This window comes from Watersipora subatra, chromosome 3, assembly GCF_963576615.1.
Source record: "Watersipora subatra chromosome 3, tzWatSuba1.1, whole genome shotgun sequence".
Lineage (NCBI taxonomy): Eukaryota > Metazoa > Bryozoa > Gymnolaemata > Cheilostomatida > Watersiporidae > Watersipora > Watersipora subatra.
Window position 1 is genome coordinate 30866079 of NC_088710.1, and position 18842 is coordinate 30884920.

At 36.1% G+C, this 18842-nt stretch overlaps 1 protein-coding gene across 1 annotated transcript in view; it reads left to right on the plus strand.

The window, feature by feature from the left end:
• The first annotated feature begins 1147 nt into the window (after positions 1-1147).
• LOC137391899 (pyruvate dehydrogenase phosphatase regulatory subunit, mitochondrial-like) overlaps positions 1148-18842 on the plus strand; it is a 51173-nt gene continuing 33478 nt past the window's right edge. The window contains exons 1-9 of the mRNA XM_068078449.1: positions 1148-1274; positions 2363-2516; positions 4881-5008; positions 7501-7582; positions 7797-7960; positions 8826-8950; positions 10193-10307; positions 12916-13074; positions 16123-16247. Of these exons, the coding sequence (XP_067934550.1) occupies positions 1190-1274; positions 2363-2516; positions 4881-5008; positions 7501-7582; positions 7797-7960; positions 8826-8950; positions 10193-10307; positions 12916-13074; positions 16123-16247 (1137 nt within the window). The 5' untranslated portion in view covers positions 1148-1189. The remainder of the gene's footprint in view (positions 1275-2362; positions 2517-4880; positions 5009-7500; positions 7583-7796; positions 7961-8825; positions 8951-10192; positions 10308-12915; positions 13075-16122; positions 16248-18842) is intronic.

Consider the following 18842-nt stretch of genomic DNA (forward strand, 5'->3'; position numbering starts at 1 on the left):
GGTCTTTTGGTGCTTGAGTAATATAATTTTTAACAATTGGAATTTTTAAATCTATGATAATTTCACCATATAGTTTTTAATCTGCATTCACGATACCCCAAATACTGAACCTGCTACATGGCCAATCTAATTCAGCGAGAGTAGGCTTACAAAACATGCGTAAAGATTTCAAATTCAGATTTAGATTTTACTGTGTCACTCTGAGACTCTAAGTCTCACTCTGAGACTCTAAGTCTCACTCTGAGACTGACTAACTGCTTGAGCTACTGCACCGTTCATGTTAGTCCGTTGACATAAACACAAAATTGTTTTTCCTTCATTACATAATCAAGTTGGCCAACTTTCTGGTGTAGAAATGTTTGTTCTTACAAACATTTCAACCATAATAGTTTGATAGAAATATATAAAGGCTACTCATAGGTATTATGATGAGACTAAGCTGGTGGCTTTCAGAAATGTGATTATTCAGCTATTATTGGTTTCTCCGCTTAAAATAAGTGTGCTGAAGCCAATCGCATTTATGCAGCTAAAAGTGAGAAATGAAGCTGTAGAGAGCTTTATTATTATAAGCGGTTGATACGGATCAATCTGAAAAAATTGCCGCATTGTGATTGTTCTACTGTGGATAAGTAAATTTGCTCAGCTGTTCTCATATGTACATGTAAGTGTGACTATTTCCTTCTGTTTATATTTAGAACAAACAAATGTTTTTGTCGTTTTACTTGACTCTCATATCTGATTAAACTCATTTCTGTCATTTTTTCGTGTTATCTTAAAGTTCTTATTACAGTCGCAAACAAAAAAAAAAAATATTATAGAAAAAATATTAAACTGCTTAAATGGAATAATCTTTTTAGCTGCAGCCTTGCAAAGCAGAAAGTGCTGTAATGCATTTGATATTGCTTGAATGGGGCAAGATTGACATGTAGTTGTTTCACTTTCGTTGAAGTTTCTCAGTTTTGTTACCTGTATGATGATAGCATTATGCCATTGTCATGTCTTCGAGGATACTACACTTGTGTTGTTTGCTCTCAAATTCAAGCATCTTGCTAACACCTACGAGCTGAGCTTGACATGGTTGTAAAAAGTTTGACACTAGATGCTCTACTTCTAATGGTTGAAACAAAACTGACTATATTGCAGTTATGCCAAGCAAAAGATCTATGAGTTTTGGTTATAAAAAGAGATAATGGTTTACGGAAGGCTAGCCGCCAGTTCCTTAGCAGCTCGATCTCTGCTCAGAACCTTAGACTATAAACCTGGAGTTTCTCTCTGTAAGCATTATTACTTTTCTTACTAGGTCATCTCATATTTATACACTTCATGCGCTATTAACTGTGTGGGGGTAACCTTTTTAAGATAGAGTATGCTATCTGCTTTGCTCGTTGTAAACAGAGTTTTTTTAGTGTAGTTGTTTAAACAATGGCTTTGTAATACTGGCTAGGCTTGTATGAGACCAGTGGTAAAGAACCCTTGGTGCCTGGAGACATGCCCATTTGCAGCTAGCAATTTACTTGCCTAAGTAATGTTATGACAAAGTGAGATGACAATAGATTATGGAATCTTTTAATCATTTTTTCTACTCGATTTCATTGATCCCTTTACTTTTTTATTTGAAAATCAATAAAAATTTATTAGAGGATGATGGGAAATAGTGTAATAGTAAAACAATATTGAAATGCTCCTTTTTGAAGTGTGTTTGCATACTTCTATCAGATGTTCCGCTTTACATGTATTATAATGTCGTTTAGTTACTATAGATGGCTTGGCAGCTCATCAATAACTGCTTTGAATTAGCTTTGAAAGGCATCATTTATTTGACTCCAGTTAGTTGTAAGTGACAAAGCCGCTCAAACAATGCTAAGTAACAAACTACATTCTCTATTATGCAAAAGATTTTCAACTGATTCAAACTTTAATAATACGATAAATTGAGGTGAGACTTATGCTTTACAAAATTTTTTAATTATACAGATTGTTTAAGTTTTATGTGAACTATAATATTTGCAGACTACCCATTTGGCATCATTTTTAGACCTGCCAGCTCTTAGTATGTTATATTAAGTCACCATTATTTCTGGTTGATTTTTTTTTCTCAAAACAACTTTTCTGTCATCTGGTTTGGCAAGGTTGTGGTCAGGTTTGTTGGGTTTGTGCTTGTTTAGTATAAAAATCTCAAGGTTGGTATTGTAGGTGATTCTAAAGATAGCTTTTGTAGTTATAAAATACTCGTTCTCAATAATTTTTGCAAGGTAATGAACTGTTGCCTGATTTTGAAGGTGGTCTATTCTAGTTTAGTAGTTATCACTGTTTTGAAGGTAGGTTGATTATACCTTGGACAAGGAACGCTTGATACTTGTAGGCTATTGCACTAGCGCGGATGGATCTGAGGCTATCCCTACTCTTCCGAAGCATTCACGAGTTGTGATATGCGGTGGAGGTATCACAGGCAGCTCCATAGCGTACCATCTCACAGCCAAGGGCGAGCACGATGTCCTGGTGCTTGAAAAAGACAAGTGATTTCTTTATGGGTCTTATAGGAGTATCAATAATCAAGTTGGAGTTATCTTCTCTATAAAGAATGACTAATGTATTGTTGAAAGTTTTATAGTAGAGACATTATTATATCTGTGGTTTTTAGCCAATGTAAACGCTACATGGTAATTATCGTTAATGCCCTACACCAAACAGTTCCCATTCATCTACCAATGCATATCAGTTTATAAGGAGTTGTCTTCCTATTTGCGTATACACTATTTAGTTTAAACTAAAAAGAAGGCGTATAAATAACTAGTAATTATTTTAAAAATAGAAGTTTATTTTTACAAGTATTAATAGTTATTAAAATACAACTCATTAACTACCATATAACATTTATTTTCAAATAAAAACTCTCGATTACTATTTAAAATTACTAAGTTATTAAAAAGAATACTAAATTGATTAAAATTGCCAAAGGTTACCCTTTAAGCCTGCTAATAGTGTTTGTCAAATCTCGACTAGACATCAACTCAATGTCAAAGTTTTGTTAACATACAACCTAAAACCTTAGCAAATATTGTTAGTTTTGAAATCACAGATAATTAGAAATCTATAGCAAGTAGTAACAGCAGTGAAGAGATGGAGGAAACTATTTTCTTGGAATTAAAACAAGAATAATTGGTGCTATGATCGTTGTCATCAGTAGTATTACCATGACACTAATATTATGATTTGTATTATTATCAAGATCAAAGGTTATTAATATCATCATTATTATGTAAATCTTAGTCATTATGTTAAATATTATTATTACGGTTATTGTCCTGTATATTAATATTACTACATTCAGTATCTATATACTTTATATATTTGTCATACGGCTGAACATATGAATATATCTTGAATATATGTCATACAGCTTGAATATATCTAATGGAGGACGTATTGCAATTTCAACGCGATAGCAAATCTTGTGATATAGAGATTAGAGTGTGTTCTATAATACATAAACTAGAAATTCCCCTATCATACAGCCCACGACCAAAGTGATAATGGAAAAAGAAAGGGTACTACCGGTTGAGAAATGCAATATTAGCAGTCAAATTGCACTGCAGGGCAATAGGAGAACTGTAATGGTAGCTGTAATGGTAGCTGTAATGGTAGCTGTAATGGTAGCTGTAATGGTAGCTGTAATGTACTGGGTGTTATTATGTACAACAAACAGCAATAATAAAAGGAAAAGATTATATGTTTATACCTCTCCCCCGCAATAGGAGAAATGCAATATTAGAAGTAAAATGGCAAGCTGCTGTGTAATATACACAGGCTGGGGGGGGGGCTGTATATCATTGGTCATAGCAACCAATATCAAGAAGTTGTGATATTTTTCTAGATTTCTGTATTTATATCTAAAAAAATTATGCTGAATTTAAAAATCTAAACAGATTTTAGCTGGTTGTCATAGAAATAGATGTATATCTATAACTGTAAGAAAATGTAGTCCTATTACTTATTTTTGCAGATATTAAAAACGGCTAGGCAGTATCGCGATATTGGGTACAGCTGTAGTATCATCAACAAAATCTTTAGAAAAATACTAACAGTAACATATTGCACACCATCAGTCAATATATACTTCGATTTTGTAAATTGGAATGATTATTCTTATAACTAAATCTCATAATAATCTTATGAAATTGAATAGTTATTCTTATAATAATGTAATAATCTTATAAAAATCGTTTGAAAAATATCATCGTCATTTCCTTTACTTTCACTGCTTTGGACATCAGTTGGAATATCAAAGTACTCATTATAAGTGTCCAAAATGTCAGAGTCTGATAGAATCGGCAAAAAAGAAACGATTACTTTTCAGTACTTCTACGTTAGTTACAGAAACCTTCGGCAATTGGACAATGCCATAGACTGGTGAAATGTGCAAGTTTTTTTCGTGAAATGCGCACGACTTAATGGTTCTACTCTCTGTCGCACGAATTAATCAGACCGAATTAATCTATTTATGTATAATCCGATCAGATGGGTTAGTTTTAGGATATTGCGTCAACTTTTCAAAGACTTGGTAACATATTTAAATAGGTTCATATGTGTTTTGTATCACTATTATACTTAAACGACTCTACACAAAAATGGTTAAATTTTTGATGAGATTTTGATACAAGGGTTTGGTAACAGCCGTTGACAGATCATCTTTCGGGAGTTGTGTGCGCATATGCATTTATCATACAGCTCCCAAACAATCGCTTCGCTCGTGTTTGGTCGTAGGATAACTGCTCTCATCATTCGTGTTTTTGTTGTTATGGTAATCTTTCTCTCACCAATCTGATCAATGACCATTCACTCAAGCTACATTAGACTATGGGTCATTGTTATACTTGCAGATTGGCTGGGGGAGGAAGTAGCTACTCCACAGGAATTGTGGGACAGTTAAAAAGCAATGCTTCGGAGACAAAGATGATACAATACTCTATTGAGCTGTACAAAGAGCTGAGTAACAGGCATGGCCTCAGTGAGTTGTAGTTGTCGCCTCTTGTAATAGGCATGGCCTCAGTGAGTTGTAGTTGTGGCCTCTTGTAACAGGCATGGCCTCAGTGAGTTGTAGTTGTGGCCTCTTGTAACAAGCATGATCTCAGTGAGTTGTAGTTGTGGCTTCTTGTAACAGGCATGGCTTCAATGAGTTGTAGTTGTGGCTTCTTGTAACAGGCATGGCTTCAGTGAGATGTAGTTATAGCCTCTTGTAACAGGCATGGCCTCAGTGAGTTGTAGTTGTGGCCTCTTGTAACAGACATGGCCTCGGTGAGTTGTAGTTGTGGCCTCTTGTAACAGGCATGGCCTCGGTGAGTTGTCGTTGTGGCTTCTTGTTTAGTTGATGATTTTTAGCTTTGCTATTAGTAGTGTATGTATGTACGTATGTGTGATGTATGTATGTGTGTATGCACGTGTGTGTGTATGTACGCACATGTGTATTTATACGTGTGCGTGTGTGTGTGTGTGTGTACGTACGTACGTGTGTGTGTATGTGCGTGTACGTGTGTGTGTGTACGTGTGTGTGTGTACATGTGTGTGTGTGTACGTGTGTGCGTCTGTGTGTGCGTGTGTGCGTCTGTGTGTACGTGTGTGTGTACGTGTGTACGTGTGTGTGTACGTACGTGTGTGTGTGCGTATGTGTGTGTGTGCGTATGTGTGTGCGTACGTGTGTGTGCGTACGTGTGTGTGCGTGTGTGCGCGTGTGTGTGCGTACGTGTGTGCGTACGTGTGTGTGCGTACGTGTGTGTGTGTACGTGTGTGTGTGTATGTGTGTGTGTACGTGTGTGTGTACGTGTGTGTGTACGTGTGTGTGTGTACGTGTGTGTGTACGTGTGTGCATATATACCCGTAGGAATTGAAATCTAACCGTGGATTCTTTCTCTATCGGCTAGTATCGCTGCCCTTCACCAGTGGCTATAAATGTTTTAACTAATCTATCAATAAAGCCTGGATTTCTTTGGGCAGTCTAGTGCTTTGGCACTGTTGGAATGTTGACGCTTTACTATTGCCACCGACCCTGTGCAGTTTTGCAATAAATATATTTATGCAATAAATATATTTATGCAATAAATATATTTATGCAGTAAATATATTTGCGCAGAATAATACACGAGTGAACATGGTCACAGATAACGGAATGTGCGCCTGTATATCAAGTCCCCCTATGGTAGGCTCTGCCCTGTAGTGCTTCACTAGATTGCTTCATATCTGGCGACATACCGCGATATAGGTTATCGACATATCTGTGTCCATTAGGCTGTTCTTAGCTGATCCGACTGGTTGGTCTTGGCTATCGCTCGACTGACTTACCCAACAGGTCTACAAGTAAATGACTGGTGTGTCATTTCACAGTGACCTTCGTCTTTCCCATCACCTTGACCTTTACGGGTGCAAATTGCCACTTGAATACCATTTTGACTACTAGATTAAAATCAACAAAACTTGATCACAGTTAAAACGCTCAGATCAAGCGAAAGTGTGATTATGACGTCTATAGTTGCAAAGAGACTGGCCGGATAGAAACATGAACACTGCAACTTGAATGCCGATATCAACTGTGGCAACGATAGCAGCTAGTGATATCATTTCGTACTTATTTTTCTTCTGAATTTTCTAATCTTGAAACATCCTGGCAATTAGATCACCTCAAGCATCAAAACAATCGCAAATGATAGAAAATTTGGCTAAATTCTAATAAAATCTACTGAGATTTTGTGCAAGTTCATCTTTAAACTAGCAGAGCCAAAGAGCTGAGTATAAACATCTTCAGTCTAGCAGTAAAACCTTTCATAACTCAATGATGAAATTTTGTTAACATGCAACATAAAACTTTAGCAAATATTGTTAGTTTTGAAATCGCAAATCCTTAGAAATCCTTAGCAAATAGTAACAGCAGTGAAGAGATGGAGGAAATTATTTTCTTGGAATTAAAACAAGAATAGTTGGTGCTATTATCGTTGTCATCAGTAGTATTACCATGACACTAATATCATGGTTTGTATTATGATCAAGATCAAAGGTTATTAATATCATCATTATTATGTAAATCATGTTATGTTATTATTGTAAATGTAAATCATTATGTTTTTGAATGATTATTTTTGGCGACATTTTGAACATTTCATTGTCATTAGTGTTTGAAAATAATAATCTGTAGAGATATGGCCACATCACATAGTTTCTATTTACCTATTTAATGTCGGTAAATGACTTGTAATAAGCAAAAAGAAAGTTACATGATGTGATCATATCTGCACAGATGGTCATAATGGAATAATAGATGGAATAATCACATTCAACTATCGAGAAATAAAATTCACTTTTGGGTTAAACTTTGAAATTTTATACACGCACCCGGATTTACTTGTGTTACGTAATCCTCCAACTATGATAGTGAAGTCTACTTCAGTAGCCAAGCTGGCCTCAACGCCGAAGTTATGAGTAAGAAATCAATGTTTGTTATCTTTTTGACAGAATGGTGGGACTCTGGAGCTCTTTTTCTGGCCCGGACTGAGCATCGTCTGCATAAGTTTGAGAGAACTCATGCCACTGCTGTGTAAGTCCTTACTCTTCTATGCATGATGTTTATTATAGGTACACGAAACTGTTTAATGTATCTGCTCCACCGCCATATTTCCTGAGTTGGAGTGTGTTGGTTTTACGGATTCTCTGTCAATTACCCAAACGTAAAATCCTCGTTTGTGTCCGCTATATAGCCTTGAAATGAGCATCATGTCATGTGACATTGTTAAATTAGTAAAGGGTTGTAGGCATAACGGAACAAACACTGAACTTCTCACTAGAGAGCAAGTTCTAGAGAAATACCCATACATACAGAGTGAAGATTTAGCAGGGGCACTCTGGATACCTGAGGATATCATCGTGGATGCTCGAGGAATGACCCGACTTCTCGCTAAACTTTCTCAACAAAATGGTAAGGCTACGATAGCCTTTGCTACTAGTTCAGCGTTACGGTGTAATCACTGTTTCCAAGACGAGATGCTTGATATGACAAGATATGATCTGTTTCCGTGGTGCACATTTGCAGTTGTGCGCCCATTGAGTTACCGTGCAATTAAGAGTTTTAATGCACATTCTCTCAATGCATGTGCATTTTAACACTAGTGCTTTGGTAAAAAGATTAGACTGCGTGCTAATTATTGACCCCATAGGTCAATAAGTTAATAAGTAGTGATGCAATCTTGTCACAGCAGCATTTGGTACGTTAGCGCATTCGCAACTGCTAAAATCGAAATAAAAACGACAAAAAAGACTGAATTGTGAAAATGTTTAGGATGGAATAGCCTGCATGATATTTTAATGCGCATCACTTTCAAGCATGAAACACTCGATAAAGATTTGCAAATAGTAAAACTTACTTAACTTGCGAATTGTTGCTGTTTCCTGTTGATGCGGATCTTTTGCGGATTGACTCAAACTTGCCCGTCACGGAAACATAGTGATGAATAGCTGCTGTTCTAAATAGAGAAAGGATTCTGTGGCGGTCGTTTTGTCTAGTCGTACTATGATTCAATAGAGATCTTGCTATGTATTCTGCCAGTAAATTGAAGCTGATGATTAATTGGAATCAGGACTTGTAACTGCAAGGTCACATGTCCAAGTTATTAATTAAGGTTAAAATGTCAGTGAAGTTGAGCTCATGACGGTGAGCATTTACTCCTGCTTTTGGCAGCATTGCATAAGAGGCCATCATGGTTCCCCTTTGGTGTAGCGATAAATAGACAGCAGATATTATTTTTAAACATCACTAAAAGTCAGTCGCTGGTTGTCTGTCTCAGGAGCTACATTTATGGAGGATTGTGCCTTGCAAGCAGTTAGGACTAACAAGAATAACGTGGTAACATCTCTGCTCACATCACACGGAGAGGTTGAGTGTGACTACTTCATAAATGCTGCTGGTCAGGTGAGCTGATAGTATACAGTAGGCGCTCCTACAACGTAAATAATCTGTTCCAGTAATGTTTACGTTATATGAACAGTGAAATACATGTAAATTGTCTAATTTGTTCCAATATCTGACAATACAAGTTTTTCCCATACAAAAAGGAAAAACTTGACTTTACTCGTCCAATTTGTGGGCTGTACTGTAACTGCAGTATTATTGTTTTGCATCAACAATTATTCTCCTTCTGATCAATCTTAGAGGTTTTATAGACAATGATTGTGATAATTTTAGCATAAGCTGATGGGACATGCACATCTTCGACGTTCATTAACAACGATTTGCTCTTTTTTGTCTAAACGGTAGTTTATTCTGCAAAATTAAACTATTAACAAATATTTTATACACCTACAATAAAGCTAAATATTTTTACTACAATAAAGCAAAATATTTTTACTACAAAAAAACAGTAATACCTGTTTGTCATCTATCAGTACCCAGGGGTCAAGGTTAGGATTAAAGATAATTTTGACGATGCTCTAGCTTGTGGCGTTCAGCTTGGTAGAACGACACCGTAACACCTGCACCAATTGAACACCTTTGTATTTATGAACAATGGTGCATTAACTGTTCTCTGTTATGTCGACAGATCTGATGATCTATCATGGCGAACTAGAAGGTTGCGAAAGCTTAGATATAATAGATATAGCTTTATATATACGCACGTCGTTTTTTTCTCGTAAGTGCAGTGAGATTGAGTAACATTCAAATTGAATTTGAGAACTCAGCCGACTTGACACTACATATATGGAATTTTTTACGTATTGGGAAACAAAAACTTCACCTGGATTTTACATTATAGGAGTGTTTACTGTATTTCTGATTTTTTGTTTTTGTGTAGGTTGATTTGCTACTATGTACTACTCGTAGTATATTACTTTTGCGCTAAGGTACACACAGAAATAGCTAAAATTGGCTGTGGATAATCGATTTACAGTTATTGACACCTACAGAGACCTATTAGTTCTGTGTTACCTAGTATAGGGTGATTATCATGTAAGGTTGTCGTCACTTTATGGTAGAAAAGACGAATCCAATGAACGAATTCATCAACAAGATTTAACATTTGCTGAACATATCCGTTATGTTGCTATCAGTTAGTAAATTTAATTCTTTAAGATCTCAGGTTATGTTTTCCTATAGTTCTTCAATGGTGCAATTAGATATGGGTTTGAAATGTAGGTTACCTCTGTGTTTTCATAGTGGGGGAGAATGGTGGGTAAGTTGAGTCGACCCCGCATCAGAGTACCAATCCATTCTGTGGAACACTACTTCATGCTTGCTAAGTTACAACAACCTTTGGATGCGAACATGCCAGGTGAGCTGAAACTGTTTTAAGCCATTCAAACACTTTTTTGTCTTAGAAATTGACACCTGTTGTATGCTGTTACATGTGTCACTGATTGACATAGATCTGTCAAATTGTCACACTTGTTAGCCACCTGCTAAATACTGTCTAACCTGTCATAAGCTCGTAAGTATTTGGCAGATTCTACCGCATGCTCAAACACTAGCATCTGCTCTCCAACACCTCCAACACCTCCAACACTTCCATCACCTCCATCTCTATAAAGCTGTGTTAATACAAGCCAATTTGCAAGCCCAGTTTTTGTGGCCGATCTCTGAACAAATTTATGGGAGCTATCTGCCAGATGTGTTTCGTTCACACCAGGCTGAGTTTGGACCGAGAGTGGGCGATTTTGCAGCGTCTGATAATTTTAGCTGATTTATTTTTAGTGAGTCCTGCTTTGCATTTTGTTGACTGTTTCCTACGATGTTTCTTGTGGATGTTTCAGCAAGTTTACTGGCTATTTTGCATTGCCCAGCTCATCACTAATAATGGATAACTATAGGGAGGAAGATCTTTTGCTAACATAATCTGCTTCAAGTTGAAGCCTTCAACTATAATAGCGATGGCATAATAATTGAAGCAGGTCTTTCAATTATTACGCCTTTGCTATAATAATCGAACACGAGCAATAATTCTGTTGATAGCGCCCTTTAGAGGTAAAAATGAATAACTCTATTGCTCATAAATTTAAACGCACGAGATACATTTCGGCTATCAGAGCTAAAAATATTTATTCGCACCTAGTTTGGTCTACGATTAAATCCTGAGAAATATACCATAAGACTTCTAATTGAACGCCACCATAGGAGAAGAGTAGAAAAATGGAGCGCCACCCTTTAATTAAACGTCACCTCAATTATCTGCCGCTTCGACATTTTATGATCTTACCATTCTACAACTTGAGAGCTTTTCAGTTTTTTTGCTAAAGCTTTAAAAGAAACACCATAGAAATATTTAATGACTGTATCAGGCTAATAGTAGTTCCTCGTTTGACAGTGTTGATACTTTGACGTATGTGTAAAACGGTTGTCATTTATGATGGTACATGCACAACTTGTTTTAGGTTATAAGTTGTGCTTAGCGCCCATCCGGCTGAAGTATCTCATTATTTGTGCGAAACACAACATGTAAAAGTTTTGCTTCGCTAAAAAATTATTTGAGCGCTAAGATCGACTAGTTCAACAGTACAGAAGAAAAGTTGAGATCAGAAGACATTATGGAATGTGTTGAACAACCAGAAAATGTTCATTCCATCGTAAACAGCAATCAGAACGCAGCTGGCCGAGCAAATGATGCAAATATTTTTGTTTCAAAATGGTTCATTGGTGTTTCTGCATGTATTATAAATATTGTTCATTTATGTCATTTGTTTTTTATATATATTAGTAGCATTTGAAAGATTATCATTAGATAACTTGTAAACTTGCAGATTTATAGCATATGTGATAGCATCCTTGCATTTATCTTAACTCAGTTTAAAATGGATCGATGCTCATTACTCCTCTTCTATTGCACATAAAAAGCCAGTTTTGGCTGCCAACTGTAGTAAACATATCAGTAAGTCCAGTGAGCTTTTACGCAACATTGTTAATTATAGTTATAAAATAAAAATATGTTTCAAATTTAGAATGAAATGGAAGGTTTAAAGCTCTAACCAATTGCAAAGCATGGCATAGGCTATAATAACATCATCGCAGGGTGATTGAAAGCGATAGATATCAGCTGGTAGAGATAATTCTCAGCTTCCCTGTGCATATTTCTCTAGAGATCTTTGGCAAGTTCGAGGTGAGTTGGCAGATTCCTTGCATCCAAAAAGGCTAATGTCACTCGGCCCGAAGGAGAGTTCAAAATATAGACAACATTCGCCTAGCCCATAAAAGGGTTGAATTTAGCTTCCAAAGATTCTGTCCAACTACTTGCCAAATACAACGCCGGCCTCTATTTGAACGCCACCTCCATTTGACCCCCACTATAGGGAAAGGGTTGAAAAATAGAGCGCCTTGTCTTTCAAATAGAGGTTTTACGGTAATTGCTTTCTAAATGCATATCAGGCTATGTGGATATCAAGCCAGTGAGCGATCTGTCCTGTTTGCATCTGATGCCAGACTCTTCACTTCATTGACCTTCTTGTTCCTTCTGGTCGACTTTTACATAGTCATGTAGCCGATACATTTTTCACTTTTGTCTTCTCTATCAAATCTCATTTTATTTTTTCACTTTGATTGGCTTCTCCTGTTTCTTCCTTCTCTTTGAGAGTAAACAACCACCTCCATTTAACGGTTTTTCAACTTCTTCCCATACTCAGCCCTTTGTACCCGGGCCAAGGCCATGTGCTCGGCTCAGGAGCCATGGCCCAGGCGCCCTTATCACTTGATCCCTGGCTCTATGCTTGGCAGATTGTGCGATGTGTCACTTGAAGAGTTCTTCTCTAATTCACTCCAGCACTTTGCAACAGGTTCTTAGACTCTTGTTAGCAAAATAGTAAGAAAAAAATATCTTTTCTCGAATAGAATCGCTGCTCCCATCGTTTATCGAGTGTAACTCTGTAATCGGGATTACTGATCTATGCTTTTAGTTATAAGGGATTATGACAATCACTGTTACTTTCGACCCTGGGGTGATTCGGTTATGGCTGGAGCCTTCGAGAAGACTGCCAAACCCATATTCCATGACGGAGTCCCCGAGACATTCAGTTGTGCGAGGGACAAGATTACAGAGGACTGGGATCAACTGCGTGAGTACTGTAGCTGCTTTCTATCACTGCTATTGACAGAAGTGATAGACTGCATTTCTATTCAATCATCGTTAGTGATGAACAGTCGGTAGACGCAATGTAGGTAGAGAACCTCAACAGTGTACCAGATGACTCGGATTGTTGTTTATTCAATGAGAAAGACTACCCTTTGCTGCAAGACACGCTTGGAGCTAAGGTAAGTCACACATCATTGGATGAGCCACTAATGGAAGGCACCAGTTGGAGCCACTAGCATCTTTAGTGGACAGGAAGTTATATTGATTGTAAGTGTTAGATGTCGTTTGTCATTAAACTCAACACTTTCTCTACTGAAAGCCTTTTTCACGTCTCACGTTAGTACCTATGCAAAAACAGTAATCACGGATTACAGAGTCAACAGATTCACCCAAAGTTTTGCCACCACAATTTTAGGATATTTGGTTATCATTTCACCAAGAACAAACGAACCGGGTTTCTTTTTTTAACTTGTAATCATGTTCACATCGTAATGTAATATCCCGGTTACAAAATTTTCTTTATTTTCGGTTAAGAATAGATGGAAAGAAAAATTGTAAGCAGTGACCTGAATGTATTTCTGCCAGTTTAAATTCTTCAACGTCGAGTTTTAGATGTTTGTTATAATTATATTTTTTATATTAGAGACTATTAAAGAACATAATAAACATGGTTTTTGTTTGTTCAATGCATTAATTTTTGTGCAGAACCTTCTGCTGATTCCTAAACAAATTTACATAACAGCTCTATGGCAACAACATTAGCTTTTACATAACAGCTCTATGGCAACAGCTCTATGGCAACAGCTCTATGGCAACAGCTCTATGGCAACAGCTCTATGGCAACAACATTAGCTTTTACAAGAAAAAGACCGAGTGTATGTCAGAAAAAAACTTTGGACATGAATAATTTCGTTAGCATGAGCCAAAAACTCCGTAGTGAAAGAGTTCAGATTATTTTTACCCAAACAAATATAGCATTGAGGTTTTATTTTTACTTTTCGGCTATTTAATCTTCTGATCGTGACGCATGACATTGGTACTAGGTCATCGACAGAAGCGACATGCAGCGGTCCACTTCTGGTGCTCACGTTTGCTCGGGGGTGAGCTAGATGGAAATATTTCTTTTCGCTTGACATGTTCAATGACTCATGCCACTTTGATATATTTGTAAGCACTTATAAAAATACTTTGTTCCAATTGCGTTTTCGTTTGACTCTGTTAATCTGCTTCTCCGTATTTGTATGTTGTTCACTTCTTTGAAGTTTAATAGTCTATAGATCGGTGTCTTGTGGAATTGATTTTTTAGTCTTGCTCCATCTGTTCTCTCGTGCGTAACTGTTTGAAATAATATTGTAGATATGACCAGGGGTACAAGTAAATCTAATGGGAACCTTTACGTATCTGAGTCCTTTTAAAGAGAGAATGTAATATTTTATGTTGTTCAAGCTAATTTTAAAACTATGTTATCAGTTTTATTTTCAACTTTTTAAAGTTGCAATTAAATTCCAAAAAATTTCAAAAGCTGACATGACCATATGTAACCATTCATAATTTGAGAAGTAATTGATATTTCTTCAAACTGAAAGTTGCGTCATATTCAGAACAAAATCTCCTTTCCAATATAAAAAATAGCTTGATTTACTAAAAAATTTTATTCCATAAAATGGAAAAAGAATGATTTGGAGGAATATTTTCCAAGTCGCCGCTAACATGTAGAAGATTATTGGTTATAAGAACAAAAATGTAATGTTAGACATGTTTTAAGACCTCTCATGTTGACCATGTACATATTAGTGAGCGCTGAAACATTAATGATCGTAGTAGCTTTATTATTTTCCACTACAGAGGACATGTTTCCATCAAGCGCAACGAGGAGTTATAACTGGGATTGGAGAGGAGTGGAGAGGCTTTTTGATAGTTTGTACAAAAAAAAATGTTGACTTGGATAATTTGAGTGTGTTAATCGTTTCATAGCAATGAGAAAAATTAACCGGATACTTGGCTCTGGCAGTTTAGCTTTCGTTTTTCTTTTGCCAATTTTGAAAAAATAATACAACCACTTAATTTGCCGATTTCTGCTAGCGCATATTTTGTAGAAAGTTTTGTGGAGAACAACTAAAAAATTATTTAGCTATTGTTAGTTTTTTTGCAATGCAACAAGCAAATAATAACGCCATGTCAGCAAGCCGTATGATGCGTTTTGCTGAATTTAGATAAGTGTCCGCTGCTACCAATCATAAAAATCAATGTTCTGGTGTCATCGGTTTCAGTTAGGCATTGCTTAGTTAAAGGATGTGAATACATTATATGTATTATTGTCAGGGAAGATTTCATAGATACTTATTAATATTCAATTGTAAAGAAGGAAATGTGTTCATACATATTTTTCATTTATGTCAAAGTTGGTATACGCTACACAATATTTTCAGCATCCAGCTTTCTGCAATTTAAAAATATCCATAGATTTGATAGTTTTCAAACAATGAAGTTATTTATTATCTCGAGTTGCCTGTGTCTGCTCCGAGGCTGATTTGGGCAAGGAGCAGATGATTTCCCATGCGTTGCATTTCTGTGCTGCAAAGGCACCCTTGAAAATAGACTGAATAGTAAATACCTTTAATGCTGAGAGCTAAAGGTATTTGTAGATATTTGATTTTTAAAATACTACGATTGCATCTCCAATCTGCCTGACCATTCACTACATTTCTACTTTCCCAAAAAACCACTACACACTACCAATACCAGACACAACCCCTTGTCAATCTACATTATAGAACAGAGTTTTGCAAAAAAAAGCTTTTTTCCCCAATACACATAATTTACTTCGTTGTTTTTGTTTATGGTCTAATTTGTTTTAAACGACCTTGACCAGTGTGAAACAGTTGGTATCTATCTATTAGAGTTAACTTTCTAGTTAAAGTAAAATCAGGCCTTCTCATTTGGGACTACTCTTTGTTTATCGTGTTTTCTAAAACTAGATGAACAGAAATGGAGTTATGCTTTTTTCCTGATCAAGTTGAAAATGTTTCAGAGTTCTCTTTGGAAAATGTAATTCGCTCCATACCATCCCTTACCGCTGCCACGATGGATGGTGTGGTGACAGGAACTGAGCCATTCTCTCCCGACAGACATTGGATCTTAGGTCAGGTTCCAGAGGTGAGGTGATGCACACGCTGCTAATACATTCAGAAGTGTTGATAGCTATACACTCGCCGAAGAACAACGTGGTTGCTTTGGCTCGTTTTCTGTTTCTAAATATCTGCTTTAGCTTTCATCGAGTTTGAGGCTGAATGTGCAGTTAACAATGACAGCGCTGCTTGATTGTATCTTAGAGTAGTAGTCAGCAAGCGCCGTGTGACCATGTAAACAACAATGAGAATATTCCCACGACCAAACACGAGCGAAGCGATTGGTTTGGGAGATTTATGATAAATGCACATGTGCACACAACTCCCGAAAAGTTATCCGTTAACGGCCGTCACCAAACCCTTGTAACGAAATCCTATCAACAAATTTAACTATTTTTCAGTAAACTCGTTTAAGTATAATAATGATACAAAACGCATATAAACCTATTTAAATATATTACCAAGCCTTTGAAAGGTTACCGCAAATTCCTAAAACTAACCCATCTGATCGGATTATTCTTAAATAGACAGATTTATTTGGCCGAAAATCGTTATTAAAACTTGCTAAGCCTCACTTTTATCAAAGTTAAGACCGGAAATTGAAAAGCCGAGCGACAGAGAATAGAACGATTAAGTTGTGCGCATTTCACGAAAAAAATAACATGCACGTTTCACCAGTCTATAGCATTGTCGAATTGCCGAAGTTTTCTGTAATTAAGTTAGGAGTACTGAAGTCGTTTCATTTTTGCCGATTTAAAAGTAACTGACATTTTAGACAATTTGGAGTACTTTGGTATTCTAACTGATGTCCAACGCAGTGTAAGTAAAGAAAATGACGATAAGATTTTTTTTAACGGTTCTTACGAGATTATTACAATAACTAATTATAAGTTTGGATGACTACAGAACAATGACTACGTAGTACAGAATTTCTAAAAATCTATATAAATATCACTTCTTGATATTGTTAGCTATGACGTTTTGAGATGTAAACAAAATTGTGCATTGGTTTTATACTATTACTATATTAATAATATTGGTTATTCTAATAATATCAGTGCATTTTACTTCTAATATTGGCCAATATTGCATTTCTCCTATTGCAGGGGAGAGATATAAACATATAATCTTTTCCTTTCATTATTGCTATTTGTTGTATATAATAACACCCACACCCAGTACATTACAGTTACCATTGCAGTTATCCCATTGCACTGCAGTGCCATTCGACTGCTAATATTGCATTTCTCAACCATCAGTACCCTTTCTTTTTTTCCAATATCACTTTGGTCGTGGGCTGTATGACAGTGGAATTTCTAGTTATAAAAATAATTATGATTCGGATAATGCAGAAATGATAATATTTTAATCTTTACTATAATAAGAGCCGTGTCTCTTGGTCTGAAGTCATGGCTAAGAGAGTTGGAAAAAAAGGTTGCCTTTCATGGGAATCAAACCCTGGGCACTAGATTCAAAGTGAAGCACACTACTATGACACCATTCAGGAGCTCTAGCAATTCATTGGGTAATTGACCGTAATTCTCCATATACTGATTATTCACGATGATTTTTCACAGTGCACATGACTGGGAAGAGTACTAGTACATCATCCCTCCTGCAGCCACGGTTGCATCATATCACGCAGTATTGGAACTCAGGACATTTAGATTAGCAGCCAGTTTTCTACCACTTTGCTGTATTACAGAACAATTGTGCACATAGTTATTACACATTTCGATATCTTATGGCACTCGAGATTGCCATGGTAGGGTAATAATAACATAAGTGATAACTAGAAATTCCACTGTCATACAGCCCATGACCAAAGTGATATTGGAAAAAGAAAGGGTACTGATGGTTGAGAAATGCAATATTAGCAGTCGAATGGCACTGCAGTGCAATGGGATAACTGCAATGGTAGCTGTAATGTACTGGGTGTTATTATGTACAACAAACAGCAATAATGAAAGGAAAAGATTGTATGTTTATATCTCTCCCCCAGCAATAGGAGAAATGCAATATTGGCCAATATTAGAAGTAAAATGCACTGATATTATTAGAATAACCAATATTATTAATATAGTAATAGTATAAAACCAATGCACAATTTTGTTTACATTTCAAAACGTCATAGCTAACAATATCAAGAAGTGATATTTATATAGAATTTTAGAAAATCTATTTAAAAAAGTGTTTGGTCATGACAAACAGCAATAATGAAAGGAAAAGATTATATGTTTATATCTCTCCCGCTGCAATAGGAGAAATGCAATATTAGAAGTAAAATGCACTGATATTATTAGAATAACCAATATTATTAATATAGTAATACAGTAATAATCGAAAACCAATGAACAATTTTGTTTACATTTAAAAGCGTCATAGCTAACAATATCAAGAAGTATCAAAAAGAATATCCAAACTTAGTAATATTAATACAGGAATAATACAAAATCAATGCACAATTTTGTTTACATTTCAAAACGTCATAGCTAACAATATCAAGAAGTATCAAGAAGAATATCCAAACTTATAATTAAATATCGTAATCTCGTAAGAATCGTTAGAAAAAATATCGTCGTTACCTTTACTTACACTGCGTTGGACCATCAGTTAGAATACC